Genomic DNA, 24,351 nt, shown 5'->3' on the forward strand with positions numbered 1-24,351 from the left:
TGACTAAATAACATCCTCTGATGAGCAGCAGTAAATCCAATAGTAGTAAAGTAAAAATATATATATATATATATATATATATATATGCACGTCTTTCCTCTCTCACTGAGAGCAATCTGTGTGAAATCACCAGAGGCTGCGTCAGTCTGGGACATCTGGCCAGCCTGAAGTAATGTTGCTTACTACTTAACAGTCAGACAGATTGTGATTTCTGACTGAAGAACAGCCTTGTGTCATGTGCGCAGCCCCTCAGTGTAGTGGTCTTACATAAGCGTAGCATCTGTAATCTAAAGAGCCAATCTGTTCCTCTGGGTTAATGACACACAGACAGGTGTTGGTCTTCTAAGCTGACCACTGTGACTTACATATTGTATAGTAACTTCATCGTCTCTGGCTGCTCTTCGTTTGCATTCTGTTGACGCGCAGAGCGAAGCTTGACTCTCTAAGCTGTAATCTGCTCTCTGTGCACTTCAGCATTAACATGTGGAGAGATTTGACATTGTGTAATCTGCTGTAGCAGCCGTGTTACCGAGCTAGCTCTCCCAGCTGTTGCTGCAGGTTAGAGCTGAGCTGCTGGGAGGGTGATGGCCCGAGACTGGCAGGCTAATGGTGCGAGACGCCACTGAAATGTGGGCTATTTTATGCTAACCAGGCGAGGCTAATGCTACCGAGGCCCCTTGCTGAATCCATGACGTTGGCGCAGTTTGACAGTCAAGGTTTTAGTCAAGCAAAGAATGGACAACATAAAAATCAGCTACATGACAACTTTAAATTAAAAAGAAATATTAGAGTCCCTAGAATTGCACTGATGCTTCGTAACTACATCATGACAGAGGCTGCAACGTCTGAGGGTGAAAAACAAAGAGGCATCAGCTGTCACAGCTGCCAACAGCAGGACGAGGAGAAGGAAGGAGCAGAGAGATTTGCCATGTTTCAGCTCACCAGCTGTAATTGTGTCAAAGTGATGCAGAAACACAACTCTTTTCATCTGACTCATTGTGATGCTCTGACACGGTCTTTCTTTACAGGTTGACAGTTGGCAGATGACAGCTGACAGGTAATAAACCAGCCACCTTGTTTTTCTGCACAAGTAAGTGGAACATCAACAATATAAGCTCCTCTGGGGGTTCAGGCACGCTGTGAGTGTTTGTGGGCACATAATCATTTAATATATTTAGTGTAAAGACATCTAAGAAAAAGCAGTGGGGAAATATTAGGCTGAATTAGTCAGAATTAAATGCAAGAAAACAGTAGCAGCAAGTACAACATGAAAACCATATGAGATTTATGGATAAGGTTTAGTTCACAGAGGCTGGCAGAGGAGTTTGAATGTGAAATATCTCTGCATGTTTCCCCTCAAAAAAAAAGATGGTTAAACATGCATCTGGACATTTATTCCAAACCTGCAATTTGTATTTATAATGTGAACAGATCTGTCAAAACACAGCTTGTTTCTGTTACCAAGTTACTGCACTGAACTGACACTGAAAGCACATAAGCCAACAAGGCTTTATTTTTTATCTTTGTGTATTTATTGATATTCTGTTTGTAAATTCATTATGTAATTATCCAGGTTATGGTGAGAAATTATATAAATATCTCAAAACGCACAGGGAATTTCAACCTGATAGAAACTGATGTTTAATTAAAATGTTTTTACTTCTGAAAGACAACAGTCTCTTCATCTCTCTGACTGTAAGATTACCCATGATACAGGGTGAAATGGGAAAGTGACCAAAAGTGTGAAGAATTTTTTTTTTCTTTTGAATGATGACAGTTCTGTTACACTTCCTTGATAAATCACACACGGATACAGTCATTTTAACTACATCAGAACCGCGATGATGAACAGATTTCTGCTAAAGGGATTTGTCAAACCAGTATCAGAGTTTTTTATTTCCTCGCTCAAGCCTCCTACATGCAGCTTCCTCTCTCCTCACTCCTCTGATCAGTCATAAGGGAGCTGAGGCGTGCTTCGTGGCGGCGGACCGGAAATCTTTCCGGGCCACCCGAGGAGTGAGGAGACTTGGAGTAAGGTCATGTGAAGCACAGTTCTTAGCATGTTGTTGCGCCATAAGAGAAATGGACACACACCATAAAGAGTTTGTCGTCTTGGTCTTTTTTAGTCTGACTGAAACATGAAAAGAAACTGTGGACAAAATGCTAAAATTGAAATAAATAGTTGAGTGTAAAGTCTACACAGAGAGATGTAGAAACAGAGAGAGGTGCTGAAGTGGTTTATAAAATTAAAGCCTCTCGTCACATCTCAACACATCTCAGTTTTCTAGTTAAATTTCTCCTGTTCATACACGTGATGTCAACAGTCCTGATTCCAGTCATACGATTTCATCTTCTACCTGTCAACAGCTCCTGACCCCAGACTCGGTCCAATGTGGTCCGATCAGTCATCTGTCATATTTCCATATCATCAGCTCAATAGTGAAGGAGAGTGAGGAGAAGCATTGTACTTTGTTTCTGATAAATGGAGGCAGACAAGAGATAATCCTAAAATTAGTGCCACTGTTACACTGTCTCAATTAAAATGAAGCATTATTAACTTGCAGAGTTTTTGTAACTGGATTGCATTCAGCCGTACAGGTGTTTGTGATACTGTGTCAGACCTGTTACTCAGACCTGACCTGAGCCTCTGGTGATCTCACTGACAGATGACCTCATTTAGACACAGCTAGTAGTTAACTACTGAACTGGAAACAGTTGGCCTGGTTGTTTTTTTTTTGTTGTTTTTTTTTTTGCAAGCAGTTTATTTCTACAATATGCCCTCTGTGTCAATGGGAAACAAAACATCCCCTAATTAGTTAATTATTAATCCCCATGGCCCATGATGCTTTTCACCTGCTGTAGCAGCTACATAGATGTGTGTATGCGTAAGAAAATGTCCTATCTGAGAAATAAACCTTTATATTGTCAGTGTAGAGATTAACAATGTCGCCACTCAGTGATCTTGTTCATGCACGTCACTTTCCTATCCGCTTCTCAGCATTTTCACAGGACTCAGTGGCCAATGATTCCTCTCACTCTGCTCATCACACCAATGAAGCCAACAGTGTAGGTTTCATCAGTCACAGTGTCAACAGGCCTGATTGCCGATGACTGCTATAATGAGGAACAGACGGGTGGAGGGTGGCTGCATCAGTTTATGTAGATAAATGATGTCAGGGCAGAAGTAACGGAAAATGTGAGCTACATACAAGAGATTGAGAAGCTGAATGCGTCCAGTGCACGTCCAGCTGTATACAGTATACAGCAGTGGTAGTGATTAAAGCTGAAAAGCAGCATTGTGCCTGTTCTGTTTCCACCTCTGACCACGCCCATCAGTGATGTAACTGCGTACTGACCACAACCTGGAGCACACTTTTGTATCACTGCAGCAAGGTAAGACATTTAATCACCGACGCTCAGCAAGATGTTCAGCTGATGATAACCGGGGCACCCTGGTGGCCAAACAGGGTTTAAGCCACCAACCATGAACTGCAACATCGCTTGTTTTTTACGTCTGACCATCTCTCCCTGCTCATTTCCTGTGATCGATTTACTGTCTACTTTTCAATAAAGGAGCAACTGCTAGGTTTTGGTTCATGATATTCAGATAATCATTCGAGTGGAAAATATTTATCTAATTTATAAGACAAAAGGGCAAAAATATGATGATAATATTTGCATTCTGAGGCACTTGGATTGCCTTGTGGCCCATCATGATCTCCATGATAAGAGAACATGTATACTCCCGATACTAGTGGTTTGTCATTAAGGACGTTATTAGAAGTTTTTAAAAAAGTTTAACCACATAAATGTTCTAATTTATGCAGCAAGGCACACCAACATCTAATCAGATCACCTACTTTGTTTGGAGTCCCTGTGGTGTAAGGATGAAGTTTTTACTACGTGATGTTATTCAGTTATTGCGGGAACAGTGTTCATGAGTGTCACAGGTGCCAGTGTGACAACATAATGTCCTGCGTAGCACCGGCCCCACGCATCACCTCACAGAGTGGGATTACTATCTGACCCTACCAGGGTGCAATGTGTAGTATGTGTGCCAGTAAATCAAATTAGAAGTGAACTGTTGTGTTTATTCTAGATGCACAAACTCCAGACATATTCAGCTCATAGGATACACAGGAAGTGAAACATGTTTCACATTTTGTTGTAACTTTATTGTTTTATTACTGTTATGTTATTACTGTGCATAATTGATTTGTGTGTGGGAAAAGTCACTGTAATTTTATGTACATACATTTAGGAAATTCACCTTTTCCTAGAGCTAAAGAACAAGTGATTCATATATTCATCAAGAAAATAATCAGCAGATTAATTGCTAATAAAAAATAATTCTTAGTAGTATATTTTTTACAAAATTTCCCGAAACATTCAATCACTGGGGTTGACAATCTAACCTTTTCTCGAGCATATTTGTTGCTGTTCTCACCTCAGATAGTAGTGGTTGGATCACAAATGAAACAATTTAGCAGAACTTAGTCTCAAAACAAAAAAATTCAAACCCCACAAACATGTAAAAAATGTCGGAAGTCCAGTAAAGCAAAGACACGTGACAAATCAAACACATGCAGCAGAGAGAAAAAAAAACAGCCATCTAAAATATATGGAACACATGCAAATGCTCTGCAGCCGTGTGTTGTTAATGAACAAGGCAAAAGACAGATGGTTGGAAAGAGGATTTGCCAAGGAGAGAAACAGCAATATTCCCCGGTACAGCATAATCTCCCCATGTCACACCGACCAAATCTGTCACTGAAATGAAATAATATATCTAAAAAGAAAAAAAAAAAGTTTTTAAAGGGACTTGATCTGGTCAAAGATCTATGGCCTATTATGCTCATGTAAACTTGTTTGTGAAACCCATAGTGTTTCTCTATGGATGAGTCACCTTCATTCACTGGTTCCAGAGAGATCCTTGACTGATAATACAGCACTATTTACCTCCTACGCCTCACAATGTGTTGAATGAGAAACAGAAGAGAGAGGGGAGGGAGAGAGAGAGAGAGAGACAGAAAGCACTTTTCTATCAAATGCTAATGTGAACAGCTCTCTCTCTCTCTTCTCCATGTCGTTCTGTGAGTGGATCAAAGCATCTGCCGGACAGATGACGCCATTCACGAACCAAGGCTGCCACAAGGGTCACTCTCAACCCGCAGTGCGAAGAGGCAGTGGGTGTGGGTGTGTGTGTGTGTGTGTGTGTGTGTGAGAGAGAGAGAGAGAGAGAGAGAGAGGGAGAGAGAGAAAGTGACGATGTGTGTGTGTGTGTGTGTGTCCGAGCCCAAAGCCAGATTCATAGAGTCATGACACCACACTGATTCAGAGGCTGAGGGGCAGAGATGGAGGAGTGTCGATGGCGTGATGGTGAGAGGGAGGGAGGGAGGGAGGGATAGGTGCTGGTGAGTCACTCACTCTGAGGCTGGACAGAAAACAGAAACAAGTTTCAATCATAAGCAGAGATCTTCATTTTTGGAGTTGGTGCACAACTTAGAAATCTCTGCCAAAAAACTATTAAAAACACAATGCATATCGAGCCACTGCTGAAAATAATCCTCAACAAATGCCCTATTTAGTCCTATTTGTGTAATATTTACTAAAGACTACAGTGATCAGCTATTTTAGGAATTTACTGAGTCTTTTTAAAAAAAAAATAAAGAATACATTTGTGACCAAGTTTTACTGATTTTATATCTTAATATGCTTAACATTATATAATTATATATCATACTAAACATATATTCCTTCGCATAAATATTTCAAGTAAAAATTGAAAAAAATTTGAAAATTGTGCCAATACACTGAGCCAGCCTCTTGCTTCAATAAAAGTGAGTGAGTCCTGATAACTTTATTATATATTCTATACTAATCCTTATTACAAAATGAGAAAATTCTGTTTTTTTAGAAACACTGTTACATTCTTAGCTCACTTTACATATTGTTTTTGAATTAAGACTCTCCACAAATATTCTTTTTTCTTTTCATCCTTCTGGTTTGTCATGTATCTTTCTATGTGTGTCTCAGATGAGTCTTGGGTTTATTGAGAATAAGGAAAATAGAGAAACGGCAGCCTTATCCTTTAAAAGTAATTTTCAGCTTCAGAGTTCTCCTTTCTCATCTTTGAGATACTATAATGATACTACAGAACTGTAATGTATGTAATGTATGCTACACATACTATATAGTTAGTATTGCGCACAAGCACATACTATCAACACGGATGATTCTGATGTGCATGATGGCATCACAGGTAACTAAGTAAGTAGACTGTTCAGTCTTTTGTTTGTTTGTTTTTTTTCTTTAAACTTGGGCTAACTATACTGTATCTAAACAGTTTTTATTGAGAAAAGTGTGGAAAACTGAGAAGATTAAAGGAAAAAAAGAGCTGTTTGTGTATAAGCTAGTTCCGTATCATCATTTGGAATTCAAAGAGGTCCATCCCTAAAGGGCTCCCTATTCACTGTGTGCCAAAGCCAGTCAGTAGATAATGGGCACAAAAACAGGCAGACCAAAATTCACAATGGGCACTTGAAGCCAGCAATGCAGGTGTGTGTGTGTGTGTGTGTGTGTGTGTGTGTGTGTGTGTGTGTGTGAGAGAGAGAGACAGAGAGAGACAGAAAAAGAGAGATAAAAGAGAGGAAGGGAAAGACAGAGAGAAATAGTTAGGCAGGAAGATAGACGGATAGAGCTGAGGAGAAGCATGGTTGAATAACAAGAAGGAAGCCCAGGAGTGATAAAGAAAATGAACAATGGGTCTTGGGAAGCGAGAGACAAGACTAATGAGTCTTTATAAAGACAGGAAGACAAAGAGAGGCCAGTACAGAGCAATCACTTTGGTAAAACTTGTTAAAACACTTGGTGTAAACAAAAGTGCACTCTTGCTTGCAAAAGCTTCACTAAACTGACTTTCTATCTTTTAAAAACACCTTAATAACCTCTGATGTTATTTACTGAGGAGAAACTGGAAATCACAGCGAGGACGTGCAGAACAAACTGATCAAGTGACATTGGAAACATTAAAAACAGGGATTTTGATGTCCTAGCGTGTGTAAACATGAGAGAATAATGGTGTGGTTGTGTGTCTGCATCTTAATTGGCTCAGCAAGGGAATATTCATTAGCAGGTCTTTCAGTACGATGGAGCTGAAGCGCGAAAATACAGTGTATAATTGGCTTTTTGTGTTTGCAGTTGTACAGTGTACTCTTGTACAGAGTACTGCTGATGGGACGGTATGAGGTCTTATCCTCTCTATGTGTGCACAAACAGCTTGTTATTGCTTTGCTGAAGCTTGTTGCATGTAACTAAACAGACACCAGCACATGCAGCGGCTGTGCATAACCTCCACCTCTTATCTAACCAAGGACAGACCTCAGTCCTGACCAGAGGGAAGAGGAGACCGAGGTTCAACTGTTACAGCAGGGTCACACATGCACCCCCAAACATAGATACTACACCCCGTGGGACCACAGAGGTCTGACTCCAACACTGACAAAACATCACCACCCTGCCCCGACAGCATCACATGGGCGTGGAGGTGAAGAGAGGAGGCTAATGAGGGACAATGTTATCACACCTGATGTGTGGATGCAAACAGTTGCTGATACAGCAACAGAGAAGTGCTTCATGCGTGAAATACTGGAGATAGATGGTCGGCTTTAACAGGCTGATACAGAAAAATAAACTCGGAAGAAAAATATGGAAGAAAATACAGTCATATATTACAATACTTCCTCTCAAAACATGTTATTTATATAGTGTGTTTAAATGGTCAGTCTGCTTAATGCAGATTTAATTCTAATCTTTTTAAGTGTAATGTCTGTGCCAAATTCAGATCTAAAAACACTGACGGGACAACCAAACTCAACTACTGTGAAGCCTACAAGACCAGTCTCATCGAAGGAAAGCAGAAGTGACACAACAAACATGTTTGTCTGACTGTGTGGAAGCAAGTAATGGCCATAAAGATCTGAATCTTATAAGCCACTGAATTCCTAATTGGGAAATTTAATCACCACTGAATAATTAATGTTGAAATAAATTCTTAATGACAAGGAAAATTACTTTACTTCGAAGACCATCTAACTACATTTATATAGTCTGAATTAGCCTCTTTGAATTGTTCAGTAGTCAGTTTCCTGTTGTGCAATTTAAAAAAAACTTTGACCCAGATCGTGTTGTCAGTTACATTCCGGCTAGATCTAATTATTGGATGTTCCGGATCAGATTTCAAATCTTGCAAATTTGAGCTACTTGTCTATAGAAGACTGAAAAAAAAAACAAATCAAAAATAAATAAATAATTCAATAAATATTAATACAAATTAATATCAAATTATTAAATATTTACATTTAAATTTACAGTATATGTCCTAACACAGTATATGTGCTAAATAGCATGTAAACAACAGAAACGCCAGCAACAACAAATTAGACTATATGCTTACTGCAGCACATCACCACAGCAATAAAAACAAAGGAATTAAATAGGGTTTCGGTCCACTGAAACGCTGGAGGCTTTTAATCTGAAAGGCAGGAAATGTATTAACATGTAACTTGGTAGCTTTAAGAGTGGATCAAAACGAGGTTTTGCCAATCACTATCATCACATTGTTGCTGCAGTTTCACAACTGCCTCCAATGAAAACTTAAAAGGCAATCATCTGTCTTCAACCTTAACTGTAAATCTGTTTAGCTCGCTGCATACAAAAGCTGTGCACCTTCACACATACTGAGGACTGAAGAGTTTTAGTTTCCTGTTGAACGTGATTTGCACATGTTGAGAAGAATTGGGTTCCCATGGCTCAGAGGCGTATCCATCTTTCACTAAACATTTAAACTCTGTTTTCCTGCTTTCAGCTCGTCCTTTTGGCTTTTTTTGTCAGGTTGACATTTCAATGGTCTTTGCATTGATGGATCCTGCACCTTTTAACCTTTAAACTTATTCTTATCTTATCAGTCACGAAAAGTCTGTGAAACTCAAATTGCTTTGAAATGCAGTGGATAAATGCAGCCAAATGAGATTGGTTCCTACTCTTTGAATAAATATTTTGCTCATTTTTCAACTACATTCATAATGAGCATCCCGTACAATGTTGTAATACATCATATATCACAAAATTATTGTGTGTCATGCATAAAGTATTAACTTACGTCTGTATCGGGGCCCTTGTCGGCTCCGGGACAGGAGAAGCTGACAAACTCATGGCAGCGTTTGTGAACCACAAAACAACACACTGAAAGAAGAAAGAGAAAGAGAAGAGAGTTTTACAGGAACAATCTATGACACATTGTGAACTGTTTGTCTTATTTTGTTCTTACATGCACATAATGTGCATCCAATCACCAAATCTGCCACTTACTGTATGGAAAAAAATACAAAACACAAGACAGACTGGCACGCAAAGAAATATATCCTTCTTCTGTCTGGTGTCTTATGCGAGTTCTCTGACAAATGGAGAATGTGTGCAAGTTATCATCAATCAACCTTAAAAATTAGTTTTACAAGCCTCCCCTGTATGGGCGCACAAAAATATGCATACAGACAAACAGACTCACATGCATGTGCGCACCCACACTCACACCCACACAAAAAATGTCACTATGTGATCTTGTGTTCTGCAGCCGTCAGCTCTTTACAATCTGTTGGTTTGATGCCGATTGCATCATTGTCTCCCACTGAACGGGGATCCGCCTCTACCACAGTGTCGCTCGGCGTGACATGTCTGACATGACACCTGATGCTGCTCTCACGTCAGCAACGGTGGCATTTACAGTTGGATGCTGCCGCAGATTCGGAGGGAAAAGCAAAAGCGTGGACATCTGTGACAGTTTGAACACAAGCTGACTCTCCCTTTCTCACTCTGTGTACCCAACTGTATTTTTTCCTGCCATTATTTGAAATTCTCATTCTTTCTTCTCTCTCATTCTCACACAATCTGTCTGCTTCGCTCATTGTCAAGCTGCCTGCTTGTTCATGTGCACTTTTGTGCTCTCCCACCACCATATTTGTGTGTTTTTTTTCTCTGTAGCTCTGCCAGCGAAGTTGCAGTTGCCAGACAATCTGACGGGCACTGGTTAAACAACAGAAATGAGTCTCAGCAGGGGTTTCAACTGTCCACTCAGATAGATAGATAGATAGATAGATAGATAGATAGATAGATAGATAGATAGATAGATAGATAGATAGATAGATAGATAGATAGATAGATAATTATGAATATGCATAGGTATCATTGCCATTATTTTCATCATAATGATTGTTTCCATCATCATAATCCCAATCCAGCCCTAATACTCATACAACATTCCTCTCTGTGTGTATGTGTGTCAGAGCTGGTGCTGAGGCAGCGTACAGTACAAATTCATCTCTTTGAGTAATAAAGAGGAAACGAGGCAGAGACAGAGGAGGGAGATAAAAACGCTCAGCAAAATCATAGCCCACAGAGATTTATCCATGCTCACATTCTCATTCTCAGTGCAAAAACAGAGTCAGTCTATGCACAGGTGTAAATGCAGATGGTGGGAATTTCTAGGACCCATGTCAGTGGGGAATTGTCAGCCATGCAAGCTGGTCTGTTGGTCAGTCCACCTCTTTGGTCCAGACTGAAATATCTCAACATCTGTTGTGATTTCCATGACTTTTCATCTAGATATTCATGGCCCCCTGAGGACGTGTACAGACTTTGGTGATCCCCCACCTTTTGCTCTAGCCTTGGTCTTAATGGATCATACATGTGCAGTTAGGATATAAAATGATCAGCTTAGAGTTTTCTTGCATCTAATTTTTGTTGTTTTGTTTCTATTTCTGGGATATTTCACAGATCAAGACCAGGGGTCCCCAGGCCCCCTCGGGCCCCTTGGCCTGTGCCTGGTAGGCTTATTCAGTAATCCACGCATTATGTCAGCTAGTCTCTGCAGCCATTGTCTGTACTCGGCCAAAGATCACTTCTTAGAGAAAGCGCCATCACTCCAAACACCACTCTGCTACCATTAGTAGACTAGGTTTTTTTAGTTCACCAAGAGGAGGAGAGTGATGATTCAGGTGATCAGCTGAAATGAATCATGTCAGTTCAGGGAGTTGGAATCTATACTGCATATTGGACGCAGTATTTGGACCAAGTAGTTTGTAATAATGAAGTTACTAAAGTCAGGAGGCCCCAGCTGTAAATGTGTCAAAGATCTCATCAGTGTTTCATTCTGCTGCTCTTCTCATTTTCAGGTCAGAGGTGTTACTGTCTCAACAGCTGACAAAAGTGATCACAGATTTATGATTTACAGATGCTGTAAGCTAAAACTAAGTAGATTCAATAGTTAATGGATTCAATACGATTTGGATTTCATAAAATGCTACTCAACCCCAATCATAGCTGCCACCCCACATGCTGCCCACTCTGCTGTCAATGAAATGAAAATATTTGCTTACATGCAAATCAGGAGAATTTTCACATCTCATGTTTACGCAGCAGGATTAACTCTGAGTGCACCCAGGTTTCTCTTCTTCTCTCTCCACAGCCTACTTTCAACATGTGAATCACTGGTGTAATGACGCTCGTACCACAATCTCTCCCTCCAACCATCAATGCTCCTCACACCCTCGGTCACACACCCACTTGTCCTTTGTTGATGTGCTGATCTCAGACCAGTTTGAGTTTCTGTTGGTGTTGCAGTTTGGAGCTGAGCAGACTGACTTGACACTGATCTCAGTTCAGAGGTGAAGAGGGGCCACTAATCTATGTATATTGGAAGGGATAACTCTAGCTTTGGAGTGTGTGTGTGTGTGTGTGTGTGTGTGTGTGTGTGTGTCAGGCAAGCTTACCCAGACTTACACAAGACAGAGACAGTGTTTTTCTGTGACTATAATCCTTGGCGTCGACTTTCATGCGCATGCACACACACCACACACTGATACGCACATTAATCTAAAAGCTGTCTTAAGGAAGTAGGCGCCAATATGCTGCAGTGGCTGAAACACAGAGGCCCTCTGAGAGCTTATGGGGCTTTACGTGCACCCCACCAATCAGGAGGGAAGCTCTAAAGACACCTCATACACCTTCTATCTACACCTGCTAAGCATTGGCTGAATCAACAAAAAAATATGAGTTTCTTCACTCTCTCCTGTGATGAAACACAAACAACCTGGAAGAATACTTAATTAAGAGGTTTTTTTTGTGATTTTAATGCCACTATAATAAATCTTTTGTATGACTTAGGTGCAGGGATCTGAGTGGGAAATTCAGTTGTATGAAGTGTCTCCAGATAGTTTAGTCCTCTCAGGGAGAGCTGTGTGAAGCTGCAGGAGCAGAGGTGACACAGTGACATACTGTATCGTCAGGGATATTATGATTAATTACTATGGGCTTTGTTTCACCAGCTTAATTGCATAAGCACACAGATAAGAGGCTTTGGCATTACAAAGCAGCTTACACAACACAAACGCTTTCTTGCGAGTGTGTGTGCAGAAGGTGGAAAACGCGTTATACACGCATACATTTATATGCATAATTTGAGGGTCTGTCTCTATAGGTGGGCATTTCTGTAGCATGTCTTCACACATACTGTTTGGTGGTATTTCTACACCTCTCCATCTATATCCCACATCCCTATCTCCCCACCACTGATCCTTTAAAGTGTGGATTTAGCCCTGGCTAATCTGTTGAAATTGGGTGTCTATCGAGCCACTGTTAATAGAATTATGGTGTGTTGTTGGCCAGAAGAAAAGGCTTGCAGTGGAGATAAGGGAGAGGGGGCAGGACACCTGTAGCGCGGGACCAACTCAATACCCTCCAGACACATTCAATTGATCCGGGCCCCTAGAGTGCATCTGAACACAAAGGGAACCGAGGCTTTGATCTGAGATCCACAGGAGGAAAAGAGGCAAGTGTGCGAGGGAACAGATGAATAGGCAGAGAGGGAGGGAACAAATCCACAGGGGTCTGTGGTTCCTACGACTGTAGAGATGGATGCTCCGAAGGGAGTCACAGATGTCTTGATCTGCTCAAACCACTATTGTACTGTTACATCTACATCATTTTTCGTGCCAAAATATTGTTGAGGTGAAGTGAGGTGACAGCTTTGTTTGAAGGGAAATGACAGGATGACACAAATTGTCTGGAAATGATGCACAAATTATTCATTGCACCTTTCTTCTTGCCATTACACAAACACAGACAAAGATAAGCTTCCCGCCAACCTGGCTGCTGATCGTGTAAAATGCTCTGTTCCCCCCCCCCCCCCCCCCCCCCTTGTTATGGCCCTGTGGTCTTTTCTGTAACTTGTCATTTCACGCAAGAAAAGTGACAGAGGAGACAAGGGGAGAGGAGAGGAGAGGAGTATTGTCCTCCCTCGGTTATTTTTAGGCCAGATTCTGGCCAGGGTTGGAACAGTGCGTACTGATCCTCACCGTGGTGGAGAAGAAAAGGGAAGACATTTCCTCTACACCTGGCCAACAGACACTATAAATACACAAGCGGCGGTGCGCTGATACACATGTCCATTTGCAAACACACTGACATATCACAGGCCAGCATGCATGTGAGAGAACAGTGAATGATGAATGAAAAGCTATTCTTGTCCCGTGGCTGTGTAAGTGCTGAATGAGAGAGGTGGAAAAAGCTGAAGAATAACCATAGAGAGACTCAATGGGGCCAATGGGGAATGCTATAGCCTACATACAGCAGAGAGGCACCCCTCCTGGCCTGTGTCAAATTCTCCTTGAATTTTGATGGGAGTTCAAAGGTCAAAGAGAAACTATATCCATCTGCTGTTTTCCATCCGGATAATTTCACTCACCCTCTGCACACACAATTTAATCTGGACGTAAAGCAGTTAATAAGTGCAGGCTCTACCTCACATTTAATGCCGACTGTCTGATCAACCTTTAATAGAAGATATTTGTGTGTATTAAATTGTATCTGTCCACACCATCTGTCTCAGTATCACCACAGAAGCGTAAACAATATTTCATACATGTTTTATAACTCTTCCAGAAGTCTCTAACTTACTTGAGTAGCGTGACCTCTGAACTCTCGCCACTGCAGTGAGTGACAGATCTGAGATTCCCGGAGCCCCAGGTCTCATGACCCATAACCACAAGCTCTCTCTTGAGACAGGTGGAGATGGACGCCAAGTGACCACAGATGGACTGACGCACTGACAGTGAAGACTCAGAGAGGCCCGGCGGTGGCCTTTCTACAGAATACGCCTGCAGATATTTTGTGAAACGGATGATAGTTTAGTTTTTTGTTTCCTGTTATTTCTTCTATATTTATTCAAGTATGATATTTGAGGATCATTAACATGTATCTACAATATTTCCATTGGCTGTTAACACAGAAAATTGTCAAGAAGATCTCTTTATTTCCATCACAACACAACTGAGTAATACATTATAATGACATAGACAGTGGGAGAGCAGATTTCTAGTCATTCCCATCTGGTTATTTTCGCCTATAAATAATTTCTAAATTCATTTAGCAATTTATCATATCAGGATGTAGGTGGATATGATGATGCAACTTTTTCTTATTCATTAAGTTTTGTCTGACATTTTACCACTTTAACTGTATTTTTTACAGTTGAAATGACTTAAACTTGATATGTACTCTGAGCAGTGCCTGTCCTTCATACTGATATTAGCCACATCTTGTTAACAAGGTGGGTTATCCTTTTAGAGACCAGTGCTCATTAGCTAGCATATCACCCATCGTTTTTACTTGATATCACACTGCTCTGGAAATAGTTCTGTTTTTGGTAAAGGTGGCACAGAATTTGAAGCAAGGTGGGTCACCTTCAAATTCCCTACACAGGAAATTCCCTGTCCAAGTAACGGCGGATCGGTTCACAGTTACAAAGTGTGGCAGATTAAATTGCCTCAGTACATCACAATATCTGTCCCTGTCCTTTCTCCACCACCCTAGGGAGATGTAGTATGTGTGATATATACTGGCAAGCAGTGTTTGCCTGCAGAGGGAAAGAAAGAGAGCTACAGCTACAACGAAGGCATGGAAACTCAATTTCAGCACATACACTCAATTATGCATGCTATAGGCACATAAAGGACAAAGACATACAGTCCAACCACAGAATCTACTGTTAATATGCCATGACCTTGAAAGCTACAATAAAGCTTTTCAAAAAGACCATTGATGGACACAAAAGAGAAAAAGAAAAGAGAAGAAGAGATGGGAATGTCAGACAGAACAGATCAAAGAAGAGACAAGATATGATGAGAATGGAAAAGAGCATGTTCCTCCTTGTGTCCCATTAAGTGCAGCACATAGAAAATTTGCAGAACTTCCTAAGAATTCTGCTTGTGTCTAGCAATTATCTCCATCACCATAATATCCTGCTGTATGAATATGCATGAGTGTGTGATTGTTTATGTATGTGCATATGTAAGGAATTATGCAATTTCTGCATGGGAGCAGAGAACACAGAGGAAAACACCTCGGGGGAGATTCAACACAGTGGAGATTCTGCTCAGTTTTTAACAAAGCAAAACAAAACAATCATGAGAAACTCTGCCGAACTACTGTGTGTTCACAGACAGTTAAAGAGCAGAAAGCACGTGACCGGTTGAGAGAAGGTGGAGATCAAGGTGAATCTGGCTGTGTCAGATTGCATCACAGCGCCTACCCCACCTCCTCAGCCTCCTCCCGCACTGTGCGGAAGGTCAGCAGGTGATGCCAGTTTTCACCTTGGCTACCTGTCGCCTGAGATCTGTGTTTGATTATGCATGTCTGGAAAGCATGTTACAGCTGACAAAGACAATGGCGACGACGCCCCCAGGGTGCATGATGAATTTTTTTTTTTGCTTTTGTCTTTTTGGATGTTGTGGTTTGCGTTTCTCGCTTTATCACCACAGAAACACCAAACAGCCACAAACAAGGCCTGTACAAAATGTAATACACGTCAGAATTGTAAAAAAATATGCTCAGAGCGTGGTTCAATGGATGACCATGTGGGCCGGTTATTTGAGAATGAATCACTTTAGTTCGGACTGAAATATCTCAGCAGCTATTAAATTGATTGCCATGAACTTTAGCCATGGAACTTTCCATCTCGCTCCATCATCACGTCCAGTACTTTCATTTATGACCAAATACCTGCAAAGTCATGCTCATATACCAAGTCATTGTTTTCCAAACTTTCAGCTTCGTGTTTTTTTAGCTGCCTTACATTTCTTACATTAACGATGCAGAATAATGAGCATATACTGCTTGCATGTCAATCAGGCATGGCAATCATTGTCAGGTATGATCCACACACACACACACGTACATATTCAGCCCGCATTCACACAAATGCACGCGCACTCTTTGCAGTGCTAATAGTGTTTGTATTAAGAAATGGCCACAGGGGGACTGGATCAATTATTCCAAACTACAGGTGGGAGTGTTTGGCTGCCAGACATCTCTGAAGCACACAGGAGAAATAGTGATACTGCCTCATGAATTAAATATGACTGTGAACACAGACGCAGACGGACACACTCATACACAGGTTTAAGCACACACATACATATACAGTCGGTGAATACACGTTCATGCTTTCGAGTGCACATTTCCAGTCATGTATGTGTACACAGAGTCATATGCACATATATGCACACAGATGCTCATTCTAGCACGCTCATTCACTGCTTTTGATTTGTCTCCGTCAGGCAAGACACACACACACACACCAGCAAGTATATATAGACACTCGCTGTGTCTGCTTGTCTCCTCTCCTCATCTTCTCAGTTACTCACTCAGACACACACGTAAACACACATACATATACACACACACACACACACACACCACACATCCAGTCGGTGATGTATCACCTGCAGGGGTCTGGCTCAGAGCCCCTCGTGTCCGTGTATCAGGTATCACAGTGGTAGTAATGTAATGAGTCTGGCTAGCTCCGATCCATACAGAAGCTCTCTGGCTGACACTGCTGCACACAGACAGGGCCAAATTATACTGTACAATAGACTGACTATCAACTTGCATGCACGCTCAAACACAGCCAGTCGCCAGAAGTGATGGCTTTCTTTACTGTGACTCTGGTTTCTTTGTGCAATGCCTACACACAGAGAGAGAGAGAGCAGGCGGTCAGGCAAAAGGCAAAGGTCACGGCCAAGTCCAAGTCTAATGCCTGGGGACAGGCTGATACCACACATCAACATCAGAGCATCTTCCACTCCTGCGGCACTGCATGTCCTGGACTAATTTGTTTGGGACCAGTGAAGTCAAGGCTAAATTTGTCTCAGGACATTTTGAAACATAAATAACACGCTTATTTTTTTTTTTTTCCTTCCTCATTTCAGTCACTTTCCATAAATACTTTCACAGGTCTTGTTTTTGGTCTTTTCTCTGTCTCTCGTCTTTCACTTTCTCTCTCAAATACAAAAAGACAGAAGGGCCAAACAGAAAACTGACCTTGATCAAGAAAAAAAAAAACCTTTCGCATAAAAATGTGTTTTAATTAACACACAGTGGCAAACGCAGTGTAGTCCGAGGCACAGTCTTGACACTATTCAGTGAGTAAACAAATATTTCAAATGTTAAACAATACTATGGATTATATAAGATGCAAACATCAGAGTGCCATTCTCCACTACTGGTGATACATTATCTGAAGCTACAGGCAGACATACTACTGAAAAGCTGTAATGTCAGCTCCTGATATACAACTCATACAATATGGCAGCGAACATGGATGGTACACTTACTACTTGATGTTTTCTCTTGACCTTTGTCTTGCCTCCTACTCTTTCTTGTACTCTCATCACATCAAAGAAACGAGCAGAGACACTTTTTTACCTCTTCTATTACTTCATCACAGTCTTGCGTTTATTCCCACAGTGACTACATGCTGATGAGCTTCACAAACTTGAGCCAAGATGCACGTCCTGTAATTCACACTGCTGCGGCTTTTCTTTGCAACAGACTGGAATGGTTTTGTTGTCATGAATCTTTGATATAACTGATCTTACAATAAGCTCCTGAAAACTTGGTTCAAAATCCAAAAGTGTTCCTCTGTTATATTAAAGAGACACTGTGTAACTTGTGAAAGACGAGATAAGATATTCCATTGTCTTTCAAATAAAAAGTTAAATTCACTAGCAACAAAACGCACACTTTTCCAATTCAATACACTCAGAGGTTTTGCTGCAACCTGACTTGGTCTGGTTTGACCAGTAGTTTAAGATGGCTAATGTTATGCTTATGTTAGCTAATGCCAGCTAACTTTATGTAACTCGTGCTGGATAAGTAACATTCCTGCATCAGTTTGGTCATTTTCACTTGTGTTACTCTTACACTATGTTGTAGCATGTATCTATGAATCTAAAGTGACTGAATAAAAAGCATATTGGAAAATGCAGGGAAAATTTAATGTACTATTATCCATCTATTTATTATCTATCTATCTAACTATCTAATGTTTGAGCAAAAATCAAAGTCAAAATAAAAAGAAAAAAAACATCCTCAGCTAAACTGCTTCTTCTGCACACTATGGGTGTTGTTTTGATCGGATTTGACTGACAGCGGCCTGGGACTCTCACAAATTGGTACCAGCTCAACCAGTGCCATTCATTCCATTTTCAAGTGCTAGTTGCATGACAACATATCAGCTTTTCAATCTGATCCGCTGTTAATCAGTGTGCAGCAGAGTAGATAATCTGCTGTTGCAATCTTACTTAGCTGTTGACTTGCTTGATTTTATAGGCAACGGTGGGAAAGGTCGGGGTTTGTCAGTTTGGTTGAGGAGCTTGTCGTCTGATTTGTTGCTAAAGCATCATTTTGCATGCCACCTTTCCAAATGCAACAAATGTTGTACCACCTTTTCTACTCTGCTGACTTTGAACCATGGCCAATAGCCAACAGCACAGACAGAAATCTGTCTTGTGAAATAACCAAAACTGTTCGTAATTTGGCTGAAAATCGTGTCTTCATTTAACTTATATGTTAGGGTCTTTAAAGTTTCTGTCAACATGGCCACCCCCAAACACTGGCAGCATTTCAGAATACTTTGTTCGACAGCTGGCATCAAAGAGCAAAATTTAGACTTATGGGTCACTTTAGTTCACTCTCATTATCATTGTGCTGTTGTTGTGTTGTTGTTGTTGTGTGTGTGTATCACACAAGAGATCCCCTCAACTGCCACTAAAATAATTGTTTAGGTCAGATTAAAGCCTTCATGGCATTCTGAACTCCAACAGGAATATTACAACTGGTATCTGTTTTCACTAAAAAATATCAAATATCCTCTGCTGATCAAAGACGGCCGTGTCAGATCTGGTGTGCGTGTAAGATGTACAAACCTGACGCCTGAATCAAATACGTTATGCAAGTAGGAAAATGAAACAAGACTTCAGTTTTAATAAGAACTTCACTTAACAAATTTTTTCAGCGGCGTCTTGGTTGAGCTGCATGAATCATAGTGAATTTATGCATGAATCATATTTCTACCCCTGTGATGGGAGACTTACGTGTCTAACTCGAGTCAGATGGACAAGCACAATGCCTAAATTAAGATGAATCATCGTAGCCTTTTGCGAGCATGAAACACCGGGTAGTAAATGGGAAATAACAACATTAACAAACGAATCTGACAGTATAATAGCTGATATACACAAACAGATATTGTAGCTCACGATTAAAGACAGAAGAGACATCGGGGACCCTGCCGATTTTCTATTAGGAACCTGAGGTTTGGTATCGTATACAATAAAAATCAGAAAAGACAGCAGTCTAATAATAATACACTGAAGAGAAGAACAGGCAGGAAAGGAATTGTGCAAAAAGAAGGGGAAATAAAGGGAAATAAATTTTGACTAATTGACTCTGAGTTTGTGTCTTCTGATTGTGAGTCAGTGAGTACAGCACAGAGCAGTTGGACAGTTCCACCCTCTCATTTTGGTGAGCTGATGAGCTGACCCTGGGTCACTTGGGGCCAGTCTACTGCACAGCAGCCAAGTATACAAGAGCAGACAGGACAACTCTCACCATGAGGCCTGCTCTCTGCCACAGACACTCTCTACGCACACACACACACACACACACACACACACACACACACACACACACAGAGAGAGAGAGAGAGAGAGATAAGCATGCAATCATACATGCACATACTGTACATATACACACATGCACACACAAACACAAGCCCTCATCCAGATGCAAATGTACAGATGGACATGCAGACACAGCGTCCTCCGAGATGCAGAGACCTGAAAACACACTCTCTCTCCCTCTCTCTCACACTCACTCACACGCACACACAAACACAATCACACACACACACACACACACAGACTGGCACAACCTCTCATTCTCTGTCCCTCTCTTAAGCCGTCCAGAAATGTATTTTTGTAGCACGAAAACTGCAGAGCCCCAGAGAAACACAGTCATGCTGTATTGAGGTCAAGAGGCTTGAGCAAGAAAACCTGGCCATTGTAAGTAGTGAAGCAGTCAGTAAACTGTATAGTGTTGCTTCAGCACCTTTATTGCTGATTAATGATACTCGGCTGAGAAAGGGAGCACGACTCTTCTCATCACTAGGCATCTCGGTGCTTGGCTAATTGGCCTAGTTAATACACACGCCTGAATTCAAGCCTGTGTAGAGCGATTAGTCAGCCTGTCGAGTGCATGGCACGTACCATTTGGAGCTGAATAAGGGAGAGAAAAACGAAAGGCAGCAGCTGTGGTGAAAAGGCATTCTGTGCTTTCTGCAAGATGGTTTCAATTAGCACCTGCTGCCTCCCACGCCACCCATTCTTTTTTATTCTTTTATCTTTGTTTTTCTGTTCAGTCTCAACAACAATGATCTGGCGTTTTCAGCCCTGCTGATGAGAGGGCTTTAAGGACAGCGGTGTCAACCAGGCCAGTCACACTTTATTGCTGCAAGAGGGGTCGCTAGACGCTCTTTTGTTTGCGCAGCCATGCATAATGAAATACATGCATACATACACATCCACAGAACTTTCAGTCGACATCAGAGATTGATGATGAGTTTCTTGAGTAACGAAAGGGAGAAAGACAAGAAGAAAAACTCAGGAGATCAGGAAAAAGAGCAACCTATACCTACTATCTGGTCAGCACTCCTGCTCTCTCTTGCACTAAATAACTCATGACCTTTTTACTGAGCAGACAGGACTATATGTGAGTGAAACTGCAAATGCATGAGGTTGGCATTTAAATCTGATTTAAACCAACAGCCAGCTTCTTCTCTGAAAAACTGACCAAGATGTGCTGTGAGCTGGATCTCTTTTAAACATGTCATTCGAGTTGAATGAATGATTTGACGATATATGAATGTCCACATTTATAAGCTCATACATTCTTCCCTTTGTCTTCAATCATTTCGTAGTTTTAAAGGAACTCCACTGTTTTAACCTCATAAAGACTGGCAATAAAGACTGTCATTACAAAGCAAGGATTAGAAGATAACCTTTGCACTGACGTCAGTTCAGCTATTAGCGTCCTAAAATATAAGCCCAGCAAATACATTCATCCATTATCTGGGGACTATGAATATCTGAAGAAAATGTAATGGCAACCCATGTAATAGTTGGTGAATTGATTTCAATCTGAACCAAAATTGTGAACCGACTGACTAACTGACTCAGACTGACATTGGTTGTGTCTGAAATCACTAACTCATTCACTACTCCTCACTCACTATCTAGGGAGTTCTATGTTGGACTATATAGTGAGCTCATCTGCAAAGTGAAAAAAAAAACTTTTGCACACAACTCGTGTCATTTTTTCTGCACTGTTTTTCTTTCTTTCAGTGCGAGCACAGTGCATGATGGTACTATAGATGGTACTGATGATACTACAAGTCCACTATACAGGGTATAATAATTCTCGCTATACATTCGGACAGCTCTACAAAATGGTGAACTCACGATATGCTGTATGCTGCTAGCATGTTTAAAATGTAGAACACTTATAGCCTTAGTGACAAAGACTTACATAATTGTATCAGCAGAAGTTTTGGGTCAAGGTTGCAGGCTTCAAGGACCACATCAGTGAACACATGTCACTCCAAGCCTGGCATAATCAATGTGTGCTTCATAGATAGAAGTCTGTGGTTTCAGTTGGTTCTACTCCCTGCCAGTAATCACACAAAGGAGCTTTACCAAAACAAAGCATGGACTGGGACCAAAAAAAAAGAAAAGACAATAAAACCCTCTAGAGCCTGTAGGACAAGTGGTTTTGAGCCTCGCACCCTTCTCTTCATTTTAACTGCTCTCTACAGTGGGGTGATTTAACTGGCCCATTGAATACGTGTGTGGTTAACCTCACTTTCAGATACAATTACGCCCACCTCTCTCCCTCCAGTGTCTGCCTCTGTGTTTCTTACCAGCTCTCTATGGCTCCATGTGAAGAGCTGCTCTTACACAGATGGAGGCCTAATTTTTCACTCAACAGCTTCCACCGCCACACTGTTCCAGCGGGATCTGCTCTGTCCATGCAGCCGGCCGGGATCAAAGAGGTGTTGACATAGTCTGAACTGACTTGTCAAGGCTACCGTGTCTGTCTGACGTTCAGTTTGCATTACAGAGCCTGCAAGGGTGTCGCAGTGATAATGTGCTTTTGTAATATCTGCTAGATGGAAACAGACTGCAGCGTGTGAAAGACATAGCAGCCTTTCACTAATGAGTGTGTGTGTACAGTATGTGAGTAGGTGTGAGCAGTGCTGCTGTCTGTTGCCATGTGGGGTGTGGTTGATGTATGGCTTACTATTCCTGCTCTGCAGGGACATGTGTTGGTCCCTTTTCACCAGCAACAGCTACTGCAGAATCTGTTAATACACAAAACACGTGCCCGTACATCTGCAAGACCGTGTTTATGCAACATACTTACTAAAAGCATGAATTGACACAAAACTTAAGATACACGGCCAGAGCTGAAATAATTAGTTGATTTAAACAGAAAATTAATAAGCAACTCTGACATTCAAATCAGTCATTTAAGTCATTTTCTAACAAAAATTCCCAAATATTTTATGGATCTATCCTCTTCAACATGAATATTTTCTTAATCCTGTTTGATTAAAACTGAACATCTTAGGGTCTTTGTCTCAGCTTAGGCTCTGGTTGTGATGAGAGTTTTTTCTTTTTGTCTTAGACTTTCTTAGGCTAAACGATTAGTTGATTAATTGAGAAAAAAAAGTGGCATATATACATATATACATATATACAACAGCAATCTTTTAATCCTGTAACTTACTAATGGGTCTAGTGAGTTTTTTTGCTTGTTTGCTTTGTTTTGTTTTTCGTTGGATGTACTGGATACAGTATCTTGCAGACTAACTCACCTTTTCATGTAGGCTATGTTTCAAACTCTATTTTACAGCAAGGAAAAAACATTATTTGAATGACAGATGAATCAAATTATGCTTTGAGTGTACAACAGCACCACATATACATTTATTGCTCCGGCTGTTGTTACCTGGGTGGTTGGCTTTAAATAAAACCTTACTTTCCTACTGAATATCTGTCTAGTATTTAAACACCTTGCAGATAGAGAGAGAATACTGTACATGGTCAGTGTATAGATAGGTAAAATCAAGGTAAAAAGGGACTGATAACTCTTCACATTAATATTAACAATACAACCACACAGTCGATTGCAGTAAACTGTGCTTCACCTTCTCTTTCGGGAGGCATGCCAACAAACAGTCCTCCCAATCCTAACGACACATAATAACTGAGTGCTCTTCCCTCAGCATTAGCATTTCCTCCCTCTGGCTTGAATACTGAACTAGCAGGGAGATTTCTTGGGCAGTCCCTTTAACATTTTGTAAATCCATCATGTTTATATTTCCTAGTTAAAAATGTGGTGTAGTCATTTGAGACTGGAAAAAAAAGTGACCTATTACATTAATATTAGAGGAAAATCTAAATATATTAGAAGTGCGTGTTGGCTTTTTTACTCATTAGTTTTTTCCATGTTTTAATTCAACTGATAGCCAGGTTTTGCTGGCCATATTCCTGTTTTCACAAAGTCATTAAAATCCTCAGAATATACACTGTTGCCACAATACTGGCTCTGAAACATAACAGTTGGTAAGAAACGACGTAGCTCCCTCAAACCCACACACATTCTTCTTTTACTTAAGAACAGCGAAGATAACAGTGTTCATAATTAAATCTTTTAATTCACTTAGTTATAATAAGCCTAATTGATAGATTCATGGCTGTATGTCAGTCAGTCATAATTTGGAGAGGCTGTTTACACGAAAGACATAAGAGTTCTCACACTCTCACACACAAACAACAGAGAACACAGAATCTAAGAAATACTCTGCCTTGTAATTTCATGAGTGGCACCCTCGGGACA

The 24,351-nt window shown here is 40.8% G+C and overlaps 1 protein-coding gene across 2 annotated transcripts in view; it reads right to left on the reverse strand.

The window, feature by feature from the left end:
- Nucleotides 1-24,351, reverse strand: part of prkcab (protein kinase C, alpha, b) — a 108,142-nt gene that overhangs the window by 62,332 nt on the left and 21,459 nt on the right. For both annotated transcript variants that reach the window (XM_056401153.1, XM_056401152.1), the window contains exon 3: nt 9,161-9,243. In XM_056401153.1, the coding sequence (XP_056257128.1) occupies nt 9,161-9,243 (83 nt within the window). The remainder of the gene's footprint in view (nt 1-9,160; nt 9,244-24,351) is intronic.

The sequence above is a fragment of the Seriola aureovittata genome, chromosome 17 (genome assembly GCF_021018895.1).
Source record: "Seriola aureovittata isolate HTS-2021-v1 ecotype China chromosome 17, ASM2101889v1, whole genome shotgun sequence".
Lineage (NCBI taxonomy): Eukaryota > Metazoa > Chordata > Actinopteri > Carangiformes > Carangidae > Seriola > Seriola aureovittata.